The 24,868-nt window shown below is 36.4% G+C and overlaps 5 protein-coding genes across 6 annotated transcripts in view; 1 reads left to right on the forward strand and 4 right to left on the reverse strand.

The window, feature by feature from the left end:
- Nucleotides 1-19: 19 nt before the first annotated feature.
- On the reverse strand, nucleotides 20-2,326 carry LOC128885310 (eukaryotic translation initiation factor 3 subunit M). Its single transcript, XM_054139292.1, has 7 exons — nucleotides 2,053-2,326; nucleotides 1,689-1,868; nucleotides 1,527-1,621; nucleotides 1,177-1,395; nucleotides 841-1,109; nucleotides 623-766; nucleotides 20-377 (listed from the first exon to the last, which is right to left on the reverse strand). Exons 1-7 carry the CDS (start codon nucleotides 2,095-2,097, stop codon nucleotides 154-156), a joined length of 1,176 nt encoding a protein of 391 aa, XP_053995267.1. The 5' UTR covers nucleotides 2,098-2,326; the 3' UTR covers nucleotides 20-153.
- Nucleotides 2,327-2,907: 581 nt separating this feature from the next.
- LOC128885300 (28S ribosomal protein S30, mitochondrial) lies at nucleotides 2,908-5,804 on the forward strand. The gene is made up of 4 exons (XM_054139280.1): nucleotides 2,908-3,618; nucleotides 3,690-4,297; nucleotides 4,356-4,749; nucleotides 4,845-5,804. Exons 1-4 carry the CDS (start codon nucleotides 3,167-3,169, stop codon nucleotides 5,059-5,061), a joined length of 1,671 nt encoding a protein of 556 aa, XP_053995255.1. The 5' UTR covers nucleotides 2,908-3,166; the 3' UTR covers nucleotides 5,062-5,804.
- A 136-nt stretch (nucleotides 5,805-5,940) lies between these two features.
- Nucleotides 5,941-8,189, reverse strand: LOC128885303 (lysosomal acid glucosylceramidase-like). The gene is made up of 7 exons (XM_054139284.1): nucleotides 8,113-8,189; nucleotides 7,660-7,987; nucleotides 7,321-7,586; nucleotides 6,673-7,098; nucleotides 6,491-6,570; nucleotides 6,146-6,420; nucleotides 5,941-6,085 (listed from the first exon to the last, which is right to left on the reverse strand). Exons 1-7 carry the CDS (start codon nucleotides 8,153-8,155, stop codon nucleotides 5,992-5,994), a joined length of 1,512 nt encoding a protein of 503 aa, XP_053995259.1. The 5' UTR covers nucleotides 8,156-8,189; the 3' UTR covers nucleotides 5,941-5,991.
- A 2,363-nt stretch (nucleotides 8,190-10,552) lies between these two features.
- LOC128885541 (lysosomal acid glucosylceramidase-like) lies at nucleotides 10,553-12,838 on the reverse strand. The gene is made up of 7 exons (XM_054139632.1): nucleotides 12,688-12,838; nucleotides 12,276-12,606; nucleotides 11,856-12,124; nucleotides 11,358-11,795; nucleotides 11,207-11,280; nucleotides 10,830-11,104; nucleotides 10,553-10,752 (listed from the first exon to the last, which is right to left on the reverse strand). Exons 1-7 carry the CDS (start codon nucleotides 12,728-12,730, stop codon nucleotides 10,650-10,652), a joined length of 1,533 nt encoding a protein of 510 aa, XP_053995607.1. The 5' UTR covers nucleotides 12,731-12,838; the 3' UTR covers nucleotides 10,553-10,649.
- A 623-nt stretch (nucleotides 12,839-13,461) lies between these two features.
- The window catches only part of LOC128885610 (lysosomal acid glucosylceramidase-like), a 45,537-nt gene continuing 34,130 nt past the window's right edge, over nucleotides 13,462-24,868 (reverse strand). The window contains exons 1-8 of one of the 2 annotated variants that reach the window (XM_054139709.1): nucleotides 22,840-22,940; nucleotides 15,753-15,826; nucleotides 15,255-15,585; nucleotides 14,806-15,071; nucleotides 14,252-14,683; nucleotides 14,105-14,184; nucleotides 13,760-14,034; nucleotides 13,462-13,678 (exon numbers count right to left, since the gene is read on the reverse strand). In XM_054139709.1, coding sequence (XP_053995684.1) covers nucleotides 13,576-13,678; nucleotides 13,760-14,034; nucleotides 14,105-14,184; nucleotides 14,252-14,683; nucleotides 14,806-15,071; nucleotides 15,255-15,585; nucleotides 15,753-15,795 — 1,530 coding nt within the window. In that variant the 5' untranslated portion in view covers nucleotides 15,796-15,826; nucleotides 22,840-22,940 and the 3' untranslated portion in view covers nucleotides 13,462-13,575. Of the gene's footprint in view, nucleotides 13,679-13,759; nucleotides 14,035-14,104; nucleotides 14,185-14,251; nucleotides 14,684-14,805; nucleotides 15,072-15,254; nucleotides 15,586-15,752; nucleotides 15,827-22,839; nucleotides 22,941-24,868 lie in introns of those variants that run through there. The other variant, XM_054139710.1, reaches the window with a different exon arrangement.

Below are 24,868 nucleotides of genomic sequence, written 5' to 3' on the forward strand. Positions count from 1 at the left end.
TGGTCACATACGAACATAATACTGTTATTACACGACACATTTATTTATTCCGATAAAGTGATGATGTAATAAAAAAAAAAAATTAATTAATTCCAATTTCCAGTTAATCGTTGTATACGTAAGTTATGAATTTCATATACATAACTTCACTTATCAATGATTAATTACAGCTTTATTTTTTGCAGCAAGTTCCATTTGTGCAGCAGCAACGGATTTCATACCCTCTTGTACAGCTGTTAAATTTGCTTTCCAGGCTGCTAATAAATCACGTAGTTGCATCCACTGTGGTCGTCCAAACGTTCTGTGCATGGTACTTGATATAAGAACTTTGCGACCGGCTTGATCCATACGGGCTCTAACGAGTTTTGTTTTTAGCACTAAAATATTAATGTATTTGTTCAATATGGAACATGCTTTGAAAGAAATATATAAATTTAATTGGCGATATTAATGTCGGATACTTCGATAACTTGGTAAAAGTAAAATTTTACTAAGCCAGTACTGATCCCTTTAATATACCCTGCATGTGATGTCTTCACTTTTATAATTAAATTTGAAGGTTAGTTTCATTTACGCAGGGTAATTCATATTGTATTATGTAATATGTATTCTAATAATTTACCATCAATAATGAAACTTTCCACTTCATCTTCAGTAATTTGCAATTCTTCCTGTATCGTATCAAATGACATTTCAGGATTTGTTTCTGCCAGTTGCATGAATGTTAATAATCTCATCTTTTTCATGTTCTCTTCATGATTTAATCCTAAAACAGAACGTATAATGTATCATTCGTCCGTAATCGTAATATTTTGAATATTTAGTTTAATCCTTAATTACCAAGTTGATGTTCTACAAAATCCTTGTGATGTTGATAAAAGTGCAGATATCCAGGTAATTTATCTTTCACAAACACAAGAAGTAAATCATGTATAAGTTCTCCTTCTAAGAATTTGACTGGTTTCAATGCTAGTAATGGATCAAGTAAGAATGTGTTTGGATCTTCCAATGCAGCTAAAATGCAACGTTGTGCATCTTCTCTAGCTGCAGAAGCATTTTCTGCTGTATAGGTGCCTAATAGTTCCACCATGACTGCTGCAGCCTGCTCACTATGCAATTTCTTTCCATTCAGTATATGTATCATATAATGTAGTTTTAAAATAAAGTTCGACTTACCCCTGTTTACAATGTAAAAGTACTTCGTGAAGCAATCTAAGTAATTTTTGCATTTGTTCATTTGATGGTGGAAATGATGCAAATTGTTGTTTAAGTTGTTGTATTCCTCCATACACTGCTTTCACTTGTTCTACATTGCGTGCAATTTGAATAATGTGATAATAAACATGATATCTCATTGGAGAGTCATCAGAAAGGGATTGAAATAGTAACCATAGTCTGGAAACATTTAACGTTGTACATGAGTAAACCTAGAGGAAAGCATTCTTTCCTGATTTTTTTTTTTTTTTTTTTTTTTTTTTTAACAAAAGCATTTTAATACATATACACTTAAATAACTAACAACTTACGCTTTTAGACACACTAAACCAAGTTTACACCCAGGTGCTTTTGTCAATTTTTCACAAAATGCTAATATTAAATTTTCTGCTCTTTCTGTAGGGATCTAAAACAATATATTTGAAATAATTTATTAATTTTAATTTTGATATTTAAAAATGTATGGTACTTACTACTATCATAATAGATACAATGTCATTTAGTACAGTTTCTATTTCATTTTCATTTCCCTCCTTGAAACAGGCTTCACACACACCAATAATTTTATGTAAATCATCCTCAATACCTTTGGGTGACTTTTCTTCGCTGATTTCAGCACCCAAACCTTTGAAATATACCCTTAGTTCCTGCGCCTAAAAGGCAACGAATAACACAAAGTATTTATTCCAACATGCTAATAAACACATTGCAAACATGTATTATAACCTATGATTAGCAGACGCTTACAGAAATAAAATTATTTACAATCTATTATAATATTTTAGAACCGGTTTTATGAAGGTTTAGTTAATTAACGCAATACAGTTTCTTTTTTACCTGATCTTCTAAGGGTAATTCCATAAAAATTGCTGGAACCTGCATTTTGGTAAAGATTACCACGTTTCTACAGGTCAGAGTTTATTACCAGAGCAAAGACTGAACTGAATTGAGTAACGTACATTATTTTCTTTACGGTTGATCAACCATGCAGAAAGAAATCACTACATATTTCAGTTTATTAAAAAGATAGTAAAGTATCGTTTTCTAAGTAATATTTAGAATTTAAAATGAAGATAATTATAAGATCTACGTATTTAAAATATTTACAAAATATATTTATTTTAAGCTCCGCCACTGAACTATATACTAGTGGCGCCATCGGCGGCAAAATGTCCAAGTTTGTAGTGGAAATGGTTCTCGCTGTTCCTGCTAATTGGTAATCATTTTTTATTTTTCATAAATTCATAATTAATAGGATTCTGTGCTTTATAATACAACCAACAATTATTCTAAGGTCAAATTTATTATTTTTATGAATAATTATTTAGTGTAGGAATAATTATCGACTCCTAAGTTAATTGTGTCACCTAGCGGTAACGGTAAGAACTATTTTCACTACAAACTTGGGCAATTTGTCATCGATGGCGCCACAGGTACATTGTAATAAATTATTTTTTTATTTATCGTAAATGCATAATTATTACGATTCTTTGCTTTATAACACTGCAATATATTATTCTAATGTCAAATTTATCATTTGTATGAAATTATTTAATGCAGCAATAATTATCGACCCCTTTAGTTAATTCCGTCATCTAGTAGACACAGTGGGAACTATTTTCACTACAAGCTTGGGCGTTTCGCCACCGATAGCGCCACCAGTATTAAAACCGTTTACACTTTGCGATCGAATGTCGGGAAATAGTCGCCCATTTATTACGAAGCGATCTGTACTGTATTAATATATTTTTTTATTTACTTCAATAATATTCAAACTTATTACTACCGAGATTTTGCATCGAACAAGTGTAATTTATATAAAATATTTTACGTAATTTACGATGCGATATGTAGTGGATATTAAGACAATAGTGTAACCGGTCACATTTTCGTATATAACCTCGATATTAATAATAAAAGTTATTTTATTTATACTTATTGTTTCTTAAAGATGTTTATTAAAGCACGAAAATGTTTATTAACTTATCCTGTTACTGTCATCAAAAATCCTATTCGAAAATATGCCCTTCCATCAGTTACTAAGTCAAGTAATACAGAAGTAACTTATCCACCTATATTGGATGTATCTCTAGAAGCGAGACTTAGAAGGAAGAAAGAAGAATGGCATAATAAAATTAAGAAATTGGAATCTGTAGAGGAAAAGTTAATTGGAATTAATATGCCACGTTACTATGGTTGGAAGTCGTTAGAATTGAATGAAATGGCAATTCCATATAACTGTTTGGATCACGCCCAGTATATTACAAGAACTCATGTTGTAAATGAACATAAATTACCTACTTTCTATGATAACTTAACTACATCAGAACAATTGGATATTATGACACAAAATCTTAAGAAACCTATGGAGGATGTCCTTAGTTTTGAATATTGCGATAGAATGTGAGTATAAATTTCTATAATTAACATATAACTATTATAACATTTTTATTTGACATAAATATGAATTGTAGAAGAGAACTAGAAACTAAGGATATGGTTATTCGAACACCTGAGAAAATAAATCCACATGATATTGTTATAAATAATATTAGTTATCAAATCAATAGAATAATACTATCGACTCTATCATCTACATTACCACATTTACTGGAAGCTGAGAAAGATTTTGAACCAAGAGTGGAAGCATTTTGGTTTGTAGGTGGTATAGATCCACCAACCGTAACAAGAAAAGCAAGAGCAAATCAAGAATGGACTAAAGAGTTTGAAAATGCACCTATTGATATACCTGTACAATACAATGGTTCGCCAATTCTACAATTAAGGCATCCATTTCCATTAAAAGAAATTGTTTCTTTAAGCGATTGTGAAAATTCAGAATTAAATGTTCCTGAATTTAAATTTGATCCCAGAGTATTAGGGTATCGTTTCTCATATAAACATGCTACCAATATACCTGGTTTTTGGCCTGGTGATCCAGCTGAGTTTGGTTTATTATCTTATCATAATTTGAATCATATGTCACTCAGGTCAAAAACTTTCGATGATCAATTCGATGCTCTCATTGTGCAAGCTATCTTTGCATCTTACGGTTGGCTTTTATCACAGGCTTGTTATCAAGGTACTTATTAAAGTATATTACTTTAATACAACAAATTATGACATACTTTCAATTTTAGGTTTTTCTACAGTTAATGATATAACATACCCATTCGTTTCGCAAACAATCTTAACAGATGGCCAGTGGTGGTCTTTCTGTGTTTATCAATTGAATACCACATTGTTACATTCAGAAAATGTCGTTGAAAATCCTTCGCGTAATATGTGTTGGATAACAAAACCAGAAAAGCTGTTTGATTCTGTAGAAAACGGGAAAGTTCATGGCTTGAACGAAGATGTTCTAAAAAATTTGATAAAGTTTTATATCAATACACCGGAAGAAAGGACGTCTGTGAATATGAAACCATTTCTAGGGGAATCTATAAAATATCTTGCTGATATTCCAGATCCACTTAGGAGGGCATGGTTGGAAAAGACGTTTAAACATATTATGTCTAACAGACCAAGACACAAGTACGTAATTACCATATGTAATGGGCAATTGGTTATATTCTAACATTTTCATTGATCATTTTATAAAATTATAATTTATTTCATTACATTTATAGGAAAGTGACCGAAATAGCTAGTTGGCAGAAGATTTATTTGGTCGATCACAAGACTCGACCTCTAGATAAGAAATATGATCCGTGGCAGTTTGGTTATCAACCAACAAAGCGAAGAATGGACGACCACTGCCCAGAGTATATACCAAGATGTTTGAGAGAAAATCCAAAGAAACGCCACATAGGTCGTTATGCAAAGACTTATTATCCAGATGCATGAAATGTTTAGTTGATGTAAATAAAAAATCGTAAAATATAATTCGATCTGTTTCATTTTACCCGAATATCGAATATCCGATGGTTGTCGATGTCGTCAACATAAAAAATAAGATATGTTGAAATTAAACTGATTGTATGAATTTGTAGTTATATTATTTATGGTGGTTATACAGAAACGAATATTTATTTTAATTGTACGCTCGATATCTAACGTTGTTCATTCACAAACGACATTTTCACCGAGCTAGATAAGATATGGTAATGGCGGAGAAAATGAACACACCAGCAGCTTTCTATCGGTAGAATATGTGATACAAAATATTGAAAATAACATGCATAATCTCTATTTTCAGGCAATCTATTCAATATTGTACATATATGTATAAGACGCATCAAGGGCTGTTTTAGCGCCACTAAAGTAAAGAGACGACCATAGGTCAAAAAAATAAATTGTGATTTAATATTATTACGAAATAGCTGCGCAATATTTGTCTTATAGGCAGTCGTGTTACCTTGGTCACTAATCGTAATGTAGATATATGACTTTAAGCAACTGATGTATGCACATGATTTATTGTATTCTAGTTTTACATATGTATGAATTTTCAACTTCTTAGAATTGATAATTTTGTGACGTTTACGGCTATCTTTGTACTGCTTTATATTCTTTAATTGATCCTACATATTAGAATTTATCTTATTTAAGTGTACTTCTATTCAGATAATACAAATTTAACAAACAAGTATTTTTATTTTATTTATGATTCGATACCTACAAAATTAACATTTAAATGTACTAAAGTAATTATACAAAGAAGTAATATTTTTGTCTTATACAAAGGATCCATGTTAACCATCGGAGTATGTTGAATCATCGGCATTTATTGTATCGAGTAAAGTTATTTTCCAACTTGTCTTGAAAACGTATCTTTTATTTATAGATTATGGTGTTCATAGAGTATGGAGATAACTCTAACTGCAGCATTTGCTCATCCGCAAGGGTTACGGAAGTTGAGAAATTATTGCTGAAATGCAAAATAAAGATGTTTTTCGTACAATACAATAATAGATGGAATTTGCATTACCTGTTGTATAATATAACGACAATTTCCTCCGATTGTGTTATAAAGGCCGTAGATTTAATCGTCTCGCTACCGGTGATAGAAATTCTAGCAGAGCCTCTATCGACGAATCTACTGAAGTGTGCCATAGCATAGAATATGGGTAGTTTATAAAATTCATCCTTCTCTGGATTCACAATAATGCCTGCATCGAGATAGTTTTTTATCCAGGTCGGACCACCCTTTTCGTCAAGAGCCAAATTCCAGTCCACAAATCCGACCGACCAATGATTCACGTACTTCAACCAGAATTTTCACAGTCAAAAATCATTTCTTTTAATTAGGATTATTGTAATGCAAACAATGTACCTTTATTATTTCTTTAAAATATCTTTCTCCGTGAGCCCACGCTTTTGCGGTAACATTTGGAGTTCCCCATATTGGCTCCACTGTAAAGATAACGAATGAAGTTATAATTTCTATTCGAAATCAAAAGATTTTAGGAAACATATTATTCTTGCAAAAAGGTTGTATCTTTTACGTCGACTCACGTATGGATGCTTCAGTCAACAGCAGTATTTTATCTGGGAATTCTTCGTGGGTCTTGTCCATTGTAGTTATAGATGCTTCGTATTCAAAGTACCAATGTACACCAGTTCCTACAGTATACTTGGACGCTTTTTTATTTTTAAATAGTGGCTCGACGTACCAAGGCAGTAGTTCCCTGTCGTCATCGAGGGCTAAGACTACCGTGCCTTTGTTCGCCAAAGTTGGGCCCATGTAATTGGCGACCCAATCAGCCATAGTCTCTGGTGTCCATCCCATAGTAATCATTTTTGAATTCTTCACTTGCAAGTCTATCGTTGGTTCGTTACCCGTCGTAACAGCCCACATGTCGATACCATTCTTTTTGTACTCATCCACAAATAAGGCCAAGTAATTTGCATAGGTTTGATAATATTTTTCCTCCAAGAAACCTAATTAATTAAAATATTAGCGATATCTGTCTTTACGTGTATGTCATTGGATTTTATATATCCAAGAAAAATTCGAAGAAACGGATGTAAACCGTGGAAATTGATAGAAATTGGTCATTTCATCACTGAAGAAGCTAACTAAAATGCTGGCGTAACATTGGAGTATCTAAATCGAAGAATATGATAGTTTCAAACATTGTATCTTAAATGGTATTAATTTACCATATCCGGCCAAGACCCCGTTAGTTTTCATCCATCCTGGAGCGGACCACGCGCTAGCAAAGAATTTAAGGTCAGAATTCAGTTCTAATGCCTTCCTCGCAAATGGTATTTTGTATTGATAATCTTCTGGCGCGAGCGAAAAGTATAATAGCGAAGAGTCGTTTACGTGGTCGTCGTACGAGTAAGGTCTCGTTGAAAAGTCTGTACCACCGATGGGTATACGACCGATTGTGTATTTACTTCCTGTCTCTGGCGAGTAATATGTCCTACGAATAAGAAAATTCAACGAATCGTAGCATTCCAATAAATAAATTTTATTCGTAGACGATTATGAATTACCGAATTAGTTGGTCTTGCGTAGCAGGGCTGAGCTTTCTTATGTTTATGCCAGTAGAATCGGTAAAGGCTCCTCCGAATCCAAGCATCTTTTGATATTGCTCTTTTCTGTTTATGGTTAAAGTTACATTTGAGGGAGACTTGTGATCGTTGCCAATCTTCACCTGTGACATTTTCATTCTGAGACCTTCCTTATTTGTCACGTACCAATAAAAAGTTCCTGGTTCTATGCTCTTCGGAACATGATCGAATGTATCGCAGTATGTTGCGTTGCAAACACATGCGACTACATCATTGTTAACGGTATAAGGCACACATCCTTTGGCGTTACCTGTGATCAACAAAAGTGCCTTAATGATTGAAAATTGAATCGAGTCACCCTTGGAAACGAACAGGAAATCTTACAGAAACCAACACAGTTTAAAACTATGATTTTTAAAAAAATACAAAGTTTACCTTTAGCGAGGAAGAGGGTAACAATTAGAAATTCTTTCCACATACTCGAAATATTTGGTGGTTGGTTCGAAAGTGAAGTTGATTGAACTAAAGTTAACTTGTTACAGATTCATATATATATACTCTTGATGCATATACTCTGTAATGTGGTAGGGGTAATCATGACAGATATACTTCCTTGTCAGGTGTCATTTAAAACGAAGTGGGGATATTTGTTATCTGATCATTTTCTTTGACGACAGACAGAGAAGACATTATCGTAATGACAATGTGTACCGAATAAATACTTTTTTTTTGTCGTAACAACAGTCGAGGTATAGATTAAAGATATATTTAAACATATACATGGTGTCTACAATTAAGTCTGGACAAACTCAGGGACAAACTCAATTCTACAACTAATTTCCAACAAAAAGTTCCTTTTAGAACTTTCCTTTTCCAGATTCCTTAAATAAGAAGTATTTAGATAAATGTCTAAGAGGAACTTTTTGTTGGAAATTAGTTGTATTATAGAATCGATCCCCTGAGTTCGTCCAGACTAAACTGTAGACACCCTGTATAGTATCCGTGTATCTGTTTTCATCTTCAAAAGTGTGACTTTTGAAATGCTAACAAGGAAACACATTTTGTTTGACACCTTCCAGTTGCGAGTACATAATTGTAATCGTGAGTTGTCGAAACGGAATCGAAATTGAACATTCAATATTAGCGAATTGTTTCTTTCTTTAGATCGGTACGCCACTTCTTCCGATTGCGTGGTTACAGCGATCTTATATTTAAAGAAACGAACTGTATAAATATTTTTTCAGGTGGACAAAAAATATTGATTACCTTGGATGACTTGCTTGCCTTAACAAAAGAATTCGCAACATCATTGATGAAAATGATTACGATTTTAATAAGTGGCGGAATAAATTAATCTCGAAATTATTTCCAGAACATATTCTTGAGATATAGCACTTTTTATGATGCATTTTATTATATTTTCACTATGCGCCTTATAAACTGTTATTAAATTATTATGCGTAATTTTAGCATTACAGGACGTATTACTGTTTGTATTTTACGGTGTTCATGGAATATGGAGATAATTCCAAACAGAAATCACCTCTCTTTGCATCTTTCAGAGTTACTTTTTCTTGGGAACAAATCACGAAAAGCAGAATATCAATTACCATAAAGAGTAATACAAGCTTTGAAAATTGCTTAGCTTTTCATATAAAAACTTTAAATAAATGCTTACAGTGCACTTTGGACAGTGAAACCCTTTCAGAAGGGGCACCTCAATGTTCTTATGTTTTCAAAGTTTAAACGGATCGACATAATCGTTTAACTACAAGACGAGAACTATGATTCTGGTGCATATGCGTAATGGTAAATTACAACACCTCTGTAGTTTCGCATTCTTTGTATAGTAATAGGTTATTCTCGTTTATTCAAATAAATAAACAAGTAATGTTTGCTGAAAGCCTCGGTCGGACAATAAGGTAACGTATGTAGCAACGACCTCGAAATTTAACGTGCTGCTACGTCATTTCTTCAGATAATGTATCGAAATAGTTCATCTATCTGGCCATTACCATATTTACTTTCTGTAATTTAGTACATGTTTTAATTACAGCTCTTGGCATTATTCCTACTTGAGGCTACCAGTTTGGGCTTGCTAAACGTTGCGTTTCCGTGACGCTACACTAATGCCCCGAGCGTTCTATTCTGGTATATCAAATAATGCAGGGATAATTTCTCGTCTATACTTTCCCAAATCTTTTTATTTTTACTTCCTAGAACGTATCAAGTACTGTTTTAAAGAGCTTAAGCGAAACAATTGTCAGTAGCTATATTATAATTCTTCGTCAACCCCCGTATCATTTGCAAATATGCGTGCTGTTCATAACTCTCTACAATTTTTTCTTCTAAAAACGAAAATTATTATTCTGGAACGTACAGGGTTCTCGTGGAATGTATTTTACGATTTCTAGAATAAAAAGGCTTTATATTCTCGACTTTCGAGTTATGGGTGGTCGAACGGCAATAGACAATAACAGGAGTGACAATAAGCAGACGCGGACCTTTCGGTTTTTGGTACGCCCGCACCGGCATCGGAGTCGTGTCGTCCTCCGCAAGAGGTTTCCAGATGTTAGACAATATATCGCAGACACGCAAGGAAAAGGATTTAGAACTTATTATTTAGAACTGTTTGGTTAAATTTTTATTTTCAAAACGTAAATCGATGTAATAATGTCCAAAAAATGGGGATCCAAAGCGGTTTTAGGATATTTTTACAAAATCACATAATAAATTACTTGGAAACATTGAAATGGGTACCTGGGTATCCGGTTACCAACAGAAGGGTTAAGGTAACTATTTAACGCTGGTAGTGGCATCTTAACGCAAGAATATGAGGATTATGTGTATTTTTTTGTGAAATTTGGAAGTAATCTTTGTAGTAGTGACAAACTTCTTTATTAATCATACCATTTTAAAAGAAAGGTCAAGTATTTCAGAAATATTTTAGCATCCGTAACTGTACATATCAGTTACAATTTATATTTTATGGTGTTAAAAGAATGCGGAGATAATGTCAAGCAAAGAGATCCCTTTTGTGGATCATTCAGAGTCATGTATTCTGTCAAAGGGCCGCTGAAACGAGAAATAGAATTATAATTGCGAAAGAAAAATGCATTGTATGAAACAATAATATTCGCCATTTTCGTTACCTATTGTACAGTACAACGACAATTTCATTCGAAGGTGTTAGAAAAGCCGTAGACTTGATCAAAAGCGCATTAGAAATAGAAATCCTGTCAGAATCTCTGTCAACGAATCTGCTGAAATGCTTTAGAGCATAATACATGGGTTGCTTGTAAAATTCATCGGACGTTCCATTTACAATAATGGGCGAATCAACGAAATTGTTAATATAGGTTGGCCCACCTCGCTCGTCTAGAGCTATATTCCAGTCCATCCATCCGACATACCAGTGGTTCATGTACTTGAATCAAAGCATCCTCAATTAGTACCTACTACTTCCAGTTCTACGATAGACAAGTCAAATATTTGTTACGATTACGATGAATAAAAGAATGGAACTCACGTCTATTATGCTCGAAATATATCTCTCTCCGCGATCCCATGCTCCTAGATTAACAGGACGTATCTCCAACGATCCTACGCGAAAAGGTTAAATTAAGTAAATTTCCAGTCAGTGACCGTGTAATTTATTGCGTATAAGTTTAAGAACCTACCTACACATGCCTCGGTCATGAGAAGGAACTTGTCTGGAAATGTGCGGTGCGTCGCGTCTAATGCTGTGTCTAACGTTAAGGGTATTGTGACATCGGCGTACCAATGTGACGCTATTCCTGCAATATAATTATTTGCTTTTTCATTACGAGCTATTTGATCGACATACCACGGTAAAAAGATCGATTGATCGTCAAGAGCGAAAATTAGCGTATCGTGTTGCGATTGGTTTAGAGTTGGACCCAAGTTATTAGCGACCCATTTGCCAACTGTATTAGGAGTCCAACCCATAGAGCTTAGAGGATCCAGGGGTATAAGGGCATTGATCGGTTCGTTGCCTGTTGAAACTGCCCATATATCGAGACCGTTTTTCTTATATTCGTCCAGGAATTTCAAGATATAATCGGCATAGGTTTGATAGTATTTGTTCTTCAAGGAACCTATCGAATGTGACATGATTAGTGATTTTACCAAGGAATCCAGTAATTTCATGAATTTACCTAGGAATCCAGTGTTTTTATTGTTAGTCTTCATCCATTTCGGAGGGGTCCATGTGGCACTTATGAATAATATTTTAGGACTCAATTTAACAGCTTTTTTCATGATTGGTATTTTGTAATTGTAATCTTCTGGAGCGAGTGCAAAGTGTTCCAACGTTACATCGTCTTCGGTATCGTCGTAAGTATAAGGTCTTGTAGAGAAGTCGGTACTACCAATTGGTACACGACCCAAGGTATACTTGCTCCCTGTTTTTGGATCGTAATACGATCTGCAAATAAAGAAATACCATAACGTCTATGTAACTCAGAGCTCAGCTCGAGGCAAGTTTTTATTAAAGTTATGGTAGTTTCATGTAACAATTGAGGATCTTAGTGATTGTACGAATAGAGTTTTAATGATAGATATGTACTAGTAATTACCGAAGTAACTGTTCTTGAGCAGCCGGGCTGAGCTTCTTTATATTTATACCCGCAGAATCAGTTATGGCACCTCCGAATCCGAGTATTTTTTGATATTTCTTCGAACTGTCTAAGTTTATGTTGTGTCGCAAGCCTCCGCCTCGACAGCTACCGAATTTTACAGTTGACACTTTCAGTCTCAGCCCTCCCTTGTTTGATTCGTACAAATAAGCGCTTCCATCTTCTGGGACTTCTGGATGATCTTCCGGTAATCCATCGCAGTACGTTGCATTGCAAACACATACGATGCGATCGGTACCGAAGCTACGAGGCACGCAATCGTTCGCGTAACCTGCGAACAGTAAAAAGTAATGGTAGTTTGATGTTTGTATACGATCGAGTGTTATTTTTACTTAGATTTATTTAATTTTACCACTGACGAGTAAGAATGCGATAACTAGGAGTGAAGACCACATCCTCGAAACGCACTTCGGTGAAATTACCACAGTGTGGTTCAACCGAAGTCAGGAAAGCCTTATATAGACAGTTTTTTGCGTATTCCATTGAGTGGGGTGGTATATCGATAATCACCAATAGTACGATACATTGTAAATAAGAAAGATACCAAACTGATGTGTGTAAAATATGTGTGTATTGTAGATAAAGCTACAGGATAGGTATAAGGATATTGTAACGTAGCTTTAGTTTAGTTTAATTTATGACCTGGCCGCCTAGAACAACGTTCCCCTGCCTGGGAAAAACCCTGGGTAGTGTTTAACTTTAAGGGGAGGTAGAGAAAGAAGCGTTGGAGACAGATTTAGTTGAGCGGTCGAAGGGTAAAGACTTAATAGTTAATAGTTAACTTAATAGTTAAGTCAGTATTTTATAAATATAGTAACATATAATAAATCCTACAAGTATACGTATAAGAAACTATATTTAAACCATGCAACAATTTCGCATTATCTACTAATCATGAAAAATGATACTTTAAATATTTTACTGTTAGAACGAAACCGTATCTACACAAATGTCTAAATGTATGTCGAATGAAATATTAATGATCCATACGTGTATTTTAATGGCTCGCTTATATACCCGAGTATATAATTTCGTTCTAGTATATACTGTTCAATCGTATCATTCGTCTGTATAGTTTACAGTATTTTAGCAACGAAGAAACATAGCTGGAAACGATATTTAAACATTGTTTGTAATTTAAAATAAAATTGTAATTTATTGTCAGAGACAGAATTACATTTCGGACGCAATAATAAACTATTTAACCACGTTGACAGTTCCAATAAGCATATCATATTTTCTATTCTCTATAAATTATAGTGTTCATAGAATTTGGGGGTACAGTCACGCAAATGGAGCCTCTTTTCAAATCCCTGAGAGAAAGGACTCTTGTTGAGTTAGCCCTGTAAGAACAAATGAATTTGTGCACGATTAGTCAAATTTTCGATATGCGTAAACATTTCTATCAACTATGTAATATATACTCGTTATAAAGTACGACGACGACTTCGTGCGAAGGGGTTACGAATGCTGTAGATTTAATATTGTCCGCCTGGCTGATAGAAATCCTGACTGAATTTCTCTCGACGAATCTACTGAAATGCATCAGAGCATAATACATCGGATTCTTATAAAATTCGTCGGTTTCTTGGTTCACGATAATAGGCGAGTCGACAAAGTTTCTGATCCAGTTTGGACCGCCTGAATCATCCAGAGCTAGGTTCCAGTCTATCCATCCGACTGACCAATGATTCATGTACTAAGAAGAACATTGTTTATTAGCGACAATTTATTATTCGTTAACAGAAAAATTGTTTGTTAATTCGTACCTCTATTATGCTTAAAATGTACGACACTCCTCGCTTCCATGATCCTAGAATAACCTTTGGATATTCCAATAGTCCGCTTCCTGTGTAGATGTCTCGCGATGTAATTATAATTTTTAATTACTTTCTTCGAAGAATATTAAAGCTCACCTGTACATGCTTCAGTCATAAGAATGAATTTATTTGGAAATGAGTTGTGAGTCGAATCCAATACCGTCGGAGGGACAATGAAATCAGTGTACCAGTGTACAGCTGTACCCGCGATGTATCTTTCTGCTTTTGTATTTTGAAACAGATTTCGAATAAACCAGGGCAATTGAAGTCTCTGATCGTCGAGGGCTAAAATTTGCGTGTTTCTGTGTTGCGATCTGGCCAGAGCTGGACCGAAATAATTGGCAACCCAATCACCCATGGTTTGAGGTGTCCATCCCATAGTGTTAAGAAGATCGAATGGTACGAAGGCGTCTATTGGTTCGTTACCAGTTGTAACTGCCCATATGTCCAGTCCATTATTTTTATACTCATCCATAAACTTCAACAGATAATCGCTGTAGAGACCGTAGTATTCCGTCTTCAAGAAACCTAATGGATTATTCGTTATTATTGCACATATACAGTTCTATCCTACGTAAACAAGGAAAGCTGTGGCCAGGGGTTTGGATGTCGATAAATTTTCCTATTATATAGTATAATATTGTATGTACCAAATCCATTGATTCTGTTGTTAGTTTTCATCCACGTTGGAGGTGACCACGCGACAGCCACGAATTTCGTTTCAGGATTCAATTCGAGGGCTCTCTGCATGTACGGTATTTTATAATCGTAGTCTTCTTGTTGGAGTGCAAAGTGTTCCAGGCGTGTGTCATTTTCATAGTCATCGTACGTGTAAGGTCTCGTTGAGAAATCGGTACCACCGATCGGGACACGTCCTAACGTGTATTTGCTTCCTGCATTCGGATCGAAATATGTCCTACAAACAGTGAACTAGAGTTACGTGGTTCGATATTCGGATCGAAAGAATTTCGGCTTGAAATAGCAAAATACAAGACGGAACTGTAATATAGGGTAATCTTTGGAAGCAATTAGTTTGAGTTGTCATCGACTCGCAAACACTGTATAGTTGCAATAATATCAGATTGTACTGTTCAATTACCGTATTAGCTGATCCTGAGTAGCAGCGCTTAATTTCCTGATGTTAATACCCGCTGAATCGGTAAACGCACCGCCGAAACCTTGGATTCTCTGATACCTTTTTGTGGTATCTATAGTCAAAGTTACACTGCAAGGTGATTGTTCACAAGGACCAACCTGTCCCTCCGTCATTCTCATCCTAAGTCCCTCTCTACTTGAAACGTACCAATAAAATCGACCTCTTGCTGGCACTTTCGGATTATTGTCCGGCGTAGTATCGCAATACGTTGCATTGCAAACGCAGACGATTCGGTCGGTACCGAAACTGCGAGGCACGCAGTCATTTGTGTTACCTATGATGAACGAAAATGCGTTAAGAATGCCGCAGGAAATTTCATGAAATGTAATACATGATTTATCTTCTACTACATTTCCTTCTATTGAATAATCTACAATATTTTTGAACGGTTTCGATCAAATTTCACTTATTTTATTATGTCGTTTTCTTTTCTACTTTTACCTTTGGCTATAAAGAAGGTAACAACCAACAGCGCCTTCCACATGATTCAAGTATTCTTTGACGACGACTAATACCTGAAATAGAAATAAATGGCTTTAAATTTATCGCTATAACAAAGTCATTTTTACGTCCTCGATCGCAGGATTCGAGTTACGTAACGTTGAGAATTTGAACAGGCAGACGGGACCCAACGAAACAGTAAAACTACAATGCTCTAGATGTTGCATTGCGGCACTAGGTAACCCACACATACTTTCAATACTATGTCGCGCTGAGGATGCTCTTGAACGTGTGTGCTCGTCGCCTGGATTATGTATTATATACACGCGTTGTACGGATTTTCGTTATTTTTCTATTTAAAAATTAAATATATGTCGACTTTACATGCAAGTACCAAGATAACGATGATTCACCGAAGTCATCGACGCTGCGCAAGATATTCGCTATTTGCGTCATCAGCGTTTGTAACGTTTTAAACAGTATCGAATAAAATAGTGTGTCATTGATTTAATTTTAGAATTTACGTTAGTCTATGTTATGATTTTAGGTTCTTGGATTCATTCTACATATTGAAGGGTTTGAACAAAGTTGTAGAAACGTTCGTTTTTATCGAAAAGTGCTTCTGTTGACACATTTTTCGATAGAGTTGTTTTCAACGCAAGATGAAGAAGGAAACACGAAAGGAGATAGAAGGAAGGATTTGAAAAGTGACGCATTGAATTTCACGAATGTGACGAGTCTCGCGAGCGAAGACCGAATACGTTGGCAAGAGTTTGCACAATCTTCCTTGATGTTTGCGTATACATAGGTATCCGATAAGAATTCCAAGCAACTTATATTTATATTTGAGTAACTTTTAATTTTCAATTGTTCAGTTTGTGTTTTTTAATATCATTCGAACCTTGGACGACTAATTTTGTGTTCAGACTTTAAACTAAATGGAATTTACGTTCGTCTATCGATTCAAACTCAGCTACAAAAGACAAAGTCTGTATAGATACTTCGCGCAACGGCATTGTGCCGATTTTGACGAAGTCAATTGTTTCGGTTTTCATTGAAATTCCGGTGGGATAAACTTTGGATAAAAAAGGAATGTGTCGGAGTTTTGTTTTAGCAGCAACTTTAACGATTTTCCTTAAGTTTCATCTTTGCGTAGACAATACGCTGCGCGAATCCTTTGTTGGGAAAAATAACAATGCGGTAGACAGGACATATTTCTACTACTTTGTTCGAAACTTCGATGGGCGATACTTCGTTAAATACTCATTGAAACGATATAACGATGGAGCACGATTCACAATACACAAATATTTATTGCTTTTAAAGCAACAGTTCCTTATATAGTTTTCCAAAAAAAAAAAAAAAAGGGAAGGTTCCTTTGGTTAGTGAATAAGAAACTTATTAGTTATTTGTATTTAAAGAACAAGTCAAATATGAATGTGGACCGAAATAAAACTACAAACAGACATATATTAATTTATCGTGTCTGAAGCTAATTGGCGGGTGTTTTATTAACACCGATAAAAGTTAATAAATTTTCAGCGGACAATGCGAATCCAGTTGTAAATGTACAATGTACATACACGGTGGATTACGATGCAACAGGTACAGGGTACAAGATATAACGATTAGAGTTATACAGATGAATTATAGATTAAAATTTTGCTCAGCTCTGCACGGAACGAAGACGTTCCGCGCAAGGTAGCACGTGGAATGAACGATACGAACGCGAGTTGGACAGCTGTGTTTAACGATTTCATCGATTTTGAACGCCGATATAAAATTTACATTCTAACGCAACCATCGACAAAATTATAGAGATTCTGACATAAAAGTACGGATAACGAAGCACTCTAAATAAAAATTGGCCTCGTTCGTGTACCACCTTGTATCAGCGATTGGATATTTGACCTTTAAATTTGTATCGTTCCCCGACGACCTCTAATATCAAGCACTTGTTTCATGCGGTTGCAACTGTTTGGCCATAAATTGCTATAGTTGTGTGTCTCGATTTAAATATTTAAATATGTAAATTTCAGCGATAAGAATTTATGCTTATCTCTTTGACATTAATATCGATACGCGCCAGCTTTCACTTATTTTTCGTTTATTCGACTGACTTGCATTTTATTTATAAACTCAAATTTTATTTAAAAATTTATACTTTCCCCTTGTCTTTTGATATTCAGTCGTAAAGTATTTCATTTTACATGTCCAAAGTAACCGGCTTCCATAAAAAAAAAGTGAGTGCGTAAAATGCCGCGCGTTAAATGTGTAACTTCTTAGATATGGTTTATCAATGTTGTTACACTTCAAAAAAGAAATAAAAGTGAATTAGAAGTCTCTCGAGATTATACTTGGAATCTCAAGCAAAGAGAGAAAAATAAATTTTGTTCGTAAAGAAGGTGGCGTACATCGAACCCGATAAACCAAGGGGTCCTTCGTCCCGTGAGGAATTATTTGGCAAGTTCAACGAACCGTGGTCAAGAAAACGTAACCTAGCGAAGGATATTCGGCCGGTGGATGATAGATAAAGCAGGGAGCAGTATCACGAGGACAGTTCGGCGCGGTGGTTCGTTCCCTCTCGAAAGCAGTGATGCGAACAGACGACGAAATCCCTTCGAAATTACCTGGCTTGGGGATAGCAAAAGTAAGGGAAAGCTTTTATGCGCACGTTAAACGGATCGTTCGGGGACACGGACAGCTCGATAAGTGGATACGATACGAACGACGACGATCCGTGAGCTTTAATAAATCAAAGAGTCACCAATCTTTGCGTTCAGTCTGGGTACGAATTACAATATGTCGTAAGTTTTCTTTACCATACGAAAACATGTCAATTCAATTAGCGCTACTAATCGTTTTGTCAAAGTGCAAACTAAGTACGTGTATTTTCTAGTTTGTAAAATTTCTATGCTCTATATTCCGTCTAGCGTTTGACAGCTAACGATAGATTGAGTTATTTGTTTATGCAACTGGAACTGTCGATGAATCGCGTTGACGTTCCATTAGATACAACATAGGTAACAAAAATGTCTGCACCGCGGAGGATATTGCGCGCATTCGGCTAAACGAAGTTGTTCTATGTCACATCGCGAAACAGACGACACGACCTTATATTCGTTTCGACTTCAGCGAAATTCCAGTCCATACTTCACGCTTCGCTCTCTTCTACGTTGAAAGGAGGTATTTGACGCTCTCCTGGCTCGTGAACTTGCAATTCGTTTCAACTCAACGACCGTCGCGACGGTACATTCTAAATAATGCCCTTCGGTCGTTACCTTTCAAACTAGCGACCGATATAGTAAGATCTTCATAAGTTTTCAAATTAAATTAAATTGACGCTCGCGCGAAGTCTCTCGAAATTCATTTCCCATTGTTAATTTTATTTGTTGATTGCTTGTTGAACGTTTCACTCTCATTTTGAAAAATTTATTATTTTCTTTATTAGTTCGAACCTACCTGGGTCACCTGACACAGGTTGAATTTAATTTTCGCGCAAAGGGTAAACAGTGTTCCTTGTGTACGCGGGTGTTATTAATTCGACAAGACAAGCTGTAAGGACAGATCATGAGGCAAACTAAAGTTTAATCTCACGTAATCTGTGGCACGGTGTGCGAGACAACAGAGCGCAATTATGCAAATCATTGCCGAAAGTTTTTAATGAAAATTTGTAATCTTGAATTTTCTAAGAACTTTCAACTTTCAGGAACGACGAAAATGTTAATCAAACGGTGTCTCGGTGTTCCAGTGAAACGTCGAGTGTCTGATGCGCGGTTAGTCGTTTGCATTCGAATGTTCCTGTTACTTTCCATCTTCCCGCATCAATTTTAACGTACGGCACCCGTTCGTTCCAAAAACGGCCGACGAAAGATTGTTATTTTCTACCAACTCGTTGTTACCTTTAAGCAAACTTATCTCTTATCAAGATAGGGAGGAGTATAAGCACTATATACTCGCCTAATGAAAAATCAAAGTATCAACTGAATATTTTTTTTTTTTTTTAAACACTAAAAGTATCAGTACAAAAAATATAGTAGAAAACGTATGCTTGTATCTGAATGCATCACATTTTATACAGAAAGCTGAACAGTGAAAATTTTATTTTTGAAAAGCAGTACGGTGGAGAGAATTCTGACTGCGCTGAAAAGGCCTGTAACGAAAGGTGAAGTAATTGAATAAATTAGCAGGTTCACCGCGGTGTAGGTCATAGATGCTCCCTACTTCGTTCCATGCGAGCCTTGTTTCATTCAAGCTTCGTTTCACACTGGAACGATACTTTTATACTTTTTCCATTATTTTCAGCAAAATTTATGTAGTGTAACCGACAAATTTACTGGGTATCTATATTTCAAGGTATTCTTATAGAAAGGTGAAAGATGTTCGATTAGATTTCGATTTTACTTATAAATCCTTTTGATCCCATCACCACTCACTCGAATAATGTCCCGACATCACTCAAATAATGAGATAAATAAAATGTCAGGGGGCAAGACCAAGAAGCGTAACACTCGACCATACTCGACTATCCTCGAAAGGTACTCGAAGCGTCCGCGTCGGTGGCGTTCGTAAGAATAAGTGCCACTTTACTTGGTCGGGCTGAAATTAAATTCAACCAAGATAAAGGACGGCGCTAAACCAACTTCGCTTCTGCGAACATGTTACATGCAAATTACTTGGAATTGAAATACATTTTCCGTGGAAAGCAATATATGTATTCGATAATATTTTTGCTTTCGGATTAACGTTATATGGTTGGGGTTGCAGGGCGTGAGATGATTTTTAGAACTGGATCGATGCGTCGAATTTTTTTAGAGAGAACATTGAATTGAGAGATAGCTATAAGTTCACGCGGTGCATTTAGAAATAAAATTAGTCTGTTTAAATTTGAACGACCTAGTACAAGCCAAACCTTAAGCTGCCAAGTTAATATAAAGCGAACCTCGGGTCACCGGGTTCGTCGAAAGTGTACCGTGTAATCGCGTGCTCGAGTTTAATATAAAAAAATGCTAGCAGCTGTATAGTATGCGCTATTCTCCGCACCTTTCCCTCGCGCTAGTAAGAACAGTTCTTTTATTAAGTAAAGTTCGGCATACTGCGGAACTCATTACACGTGCACCCCGCGGCTCAGATGGGGAATTTAATTTTGAGATCGTTATCCCCCCGCAATTTACTCGGGACGTTGAAAAATCTCGTTGTTATCCGCGTGTCGCGGTCATCTGGAACGAGACTCCATCGGATTTGATTTGCATAGTTTCATCGAATACGAACGTGTACCTATATGCACAGCCTCATGGTTGTTCGGTTTAGTCAGCATTGGAATGGATACCTATCAATTTCAAGTACTCCGTCTGGTACATCTGTCTTTTGGTGTTATGAATTTACTGTAACAATATTCAATTAATAAATTAAACTTTGGTTGGAACAACATTGGAGCATGCTATCTAAACTAATTCAAGATATTGTGTCACGTACGTTAAGAATTTGTTGCGCTAGGGGAAGCTAAACATACTTGCCATTGGTGCGAGCTACTATAAATATCTAAGCGTGTGACACGCGAGGTTAAAATTGGCAATATTCGAAAGAAACACAACATGTGATCGGAAGATTATACAGCGTGTAATAATCACACGATACATTGTAGATTCATTAAAAAAATCCCTTGGGTCTCCAATAGTTTCTAAGATAGCATTAGAGAGTATAATTGCGGAGAGTGGGTTTCAGTTCTTAAACTCGCGTTACCTCCGCTAGATAAATATCCCCGTCAGTTCTTTTTTCTTTCTTTCTCACGTACCGATGCACTTATGTACAAAGCGTTTGTGCACACAACGTGCATACATACATTTTCACGTATCGAGGCCGTTGCCCCTGAAAGAAAGAATACGCTAACACTATTTGGAAGGTAAACGAGCCTTTTAATTAACTCGTCTAAGCGAGCTAGATCGAATGGACGTAGAAACAGCAATTCTCGAAGCTGCAAACTAGAAGTGTTCGAGTGCCCTTCTAGCATGATGTCCTAGTTACACGAAAAGATTTAAATACGACACGAACCAGCGTAAGCTCGAAGCAGTCCTCGTAAAGCTTAGCTATCGGAGAGGTGACAATGAAGCACTGTGGTAGGAAATACGGAAGATCGTCGATGAAGGAGTTCGTACGAACACGCGGCTTCTTATCTGCCATCGGGCTCGACTTCCTTCCGGGCGGCATTTCCAGGACTTGTAATATTTTCTGGTCACGTCTTGGGTATGCATGAACTTTAAAAAGTGGCGCCTTCGTGCTCACGGAATATTAAAGCCATTCATATTTACCCAGTGACTAGATACTGTAGACACGTAATAACGCATTCTCTCGTTTTTTATTCCTCTCCCTTCGCTCTGAAATTATCGTCCCTTCCTGTTCGTTTCGCGTATTCACCGTAAGACGGCATTATTTCACCACTTCCGATATTCGTTCATTGCCAACTACCCTACTTCACCCTTCCTGATTCCGGCTTATGAATATGAATTGCATCAATTACGCGGAACGCGGCCGCGGTTACCGTCTACGTGATGTTTAAAAAATAATGCCCGTGTAGATACAAATTGCGAATAATACTAAAAAGATGATCAATATTGATTCAAGTATCATTAATTGTTTCATTGAAAAACATTCAAATTTTCGAAACAATGCATTTTTGGTTCGTACATACACATACATGGAACGCACATGTATTCATCTCACAATTGTAAGTTGAAACTTGTTCAAGTTGTTTGCTAATTTATCTAGCGTTGCTTAAATCAAATTGCTTGCTTGCGTTATGTTTGAGGTTACAGGTTGTACGGAAAATCGATACTCGACGCGTGACTAAATATGTAGCCCGTGAGCTTCGTTTTATTTTATCTCATCGGAAAGCGTTAAAGCTTCTTAGACACTTTGAGTACCTCTTTCTCCGAGTTCTCCGAGTTTACACAAGAACTCGCTTTGGAACCGTTCGGAGTCGCTTTAACGCGTACGAAGTACGAACTTCCGCTATCTACGACTCTATTAAACTTGTTCGCCTCCAACTTTATAAATATCGATACATCGCAGGATTGGTTTTGTTACTTGCCTCGATCCTTAAGCGGAGACTTAAAAACTAGTCGTTGAAAACTGCCGTCCGGTCCAAAGTAGTTCGAACGAGACCATTGATTTCAAAAGCGTCGATCTTGCAAATAAAAGAAGAAAATTGTCCGTTGTGTCAATTGTCCTCCAAAAAATACAAAAGAAAAAAACAAATTTTAAAAGTAGTCATCGTTCGTGTGTACACAAAAAATGGTTCCGAATCGCAGTTGAGTGGCACTTTTGAGTAATTCAAATCGGAAAAGATGAAATTTTTGTTTGCCAGATTTCCGTTTCGCATCGTGCTCGTATTTTTCCTGCATTCAGTGAAAATCATTTCTCCCTATTATTTATTTAGCGAATGGAAATTAAACACGGCTTTTGCTCGATTCCAGCGAAGCGTAGTAAACGCTCTTTTCCATTATTCGTATTTTCGTTTCGACGAATGGGTAAAAAGATGTACCGTCGAGCAGTAGATCGACTTTGTCGATGAAACGAACGCTGACTCATCAAAATAGACAAATTTCTCTCCGAATTTCACTAATACAGCGTTATTTAAACGTTAATAAATAATTTGCTATCCGTCGAATAGTTCTGTAATGTTATGGCAACTATTATATTGTTGCTGAATGTAATTGTAAATAAACGACAACACTTTCACTTCTCGAAGCGTGGAAGGAAATTCCCGGTACTTAGAGGATGACCTAATATATTTGCAAAAAAATGTGGTGGTTTGGCGGAAGGAAAACAAGGATAGCTATAGCGCGCGAGAGCGTTACTGGCAGAAAAGCAACCGAGGAAAATATAACGTGGAATTTTGTGGCGACGTCTATTGTATAATCTCGAAGGCGGAGAAAGAGCGACACAACGTATCCTCGGTATGTATGTATGAAGGTTTGCGAAATGGTATCAGCAGTCACGTAACGCTCTGCCTCCCGATCTCTCGAGTCCAACTTTTCGTAATGGATGCAGGACGCATCTATCATCCCTCATCATCAACGTCAAAATCCTGGCCAAACACAGCAGCCATCGGCTCGCCACTGAATACCGACTACTGAATACAAAAGAGCAGCCAACGAATAGTAGATAGCATGCTCAACTGCCTTCCGCTTCCCTCTGGCTGTCTACGTGGATTCCTGTGTGCTGATCTCTATACATGCTCCTCTATCAACAGAATTAGATAAACTTGTGTGTTACTATCGGAGCGTTCAATTACTACAGGAACAAGATTAAATTCTTAACTTTATCGATACGTAAAGACAAAGCGTAGTCGAGAGACTTCGCAGTCTAATTTGCAATGATGTACAAGTTGAACTAACGGAGCGTGATTAATTACTAACACGAGTAATTAGTCATTGCGCGACTGACGCGCGGTCGATGATGGTTCATCGTAACTATGAAAGATCGAGACACGGTCGACCGGTGTCGGTGGCTGAAACGTCACTGCTCGATTATTATATAGCACGATGTTTTGTTTGATATCGCAAGACGAAAATGCATTTCTCCCACGTCCGTCGACGCACGACGTAGCCCATTTCCCGAGAACAATTCGCTCGTTTCAAACGCTGACGTGTTTCTTTCTTCTTTCTATTTCGACGTCCGCTCCGTGGAAATATTATATAATAGTTTGAAGCGTGCATTGGCGATTCGAAGCATACAGGAACGAATTTTCATGAAATTTGATTGTAACATCCATACGCTATGCACGAAATTGTCACCGTGTTCCGAATTTCATCGAAACCGTTGAACACGTCGTGCAAGAAATAGTACCTATACACGAGTAACTTTTCTTCCGGACGAGTTAGAACTGCAGTGAAACTTCCGATTCAAGTGGTGGGATAGATCGATTTCAACGCTTGGAAACGTATTGTGTAATATCACGTAAGAAATAGTTTTTGAGTTTAGTCGACTGGTGTTGCAGGTTAAAATCGCAAAGGGAGATCCGTACAACGTAATTCGATGTCACTCATGTAATAATTAATATTTTTTGCAAGGTTGTACAAAGATTAGTCTTTAATATTGCGAGGCTTTGTTTTCTG

Source organism: Hylaeus anthracinus, unplaced genomic scaffold (assembly GCF_026225885.1).
Source record: "Hylaeus anthracinus isolate JK02 unplaced genomic scaffold, UHH_iyHylAnth1.0_haploid 11981, whole genome shotgun sequence".
NCBI classification, from domain to species: Eukaryota; Metazoa; Arthropoda; class Insecta; order Hymenoptera; family Colletidae; genus Hylaeus; species Hylaeus anthracinus.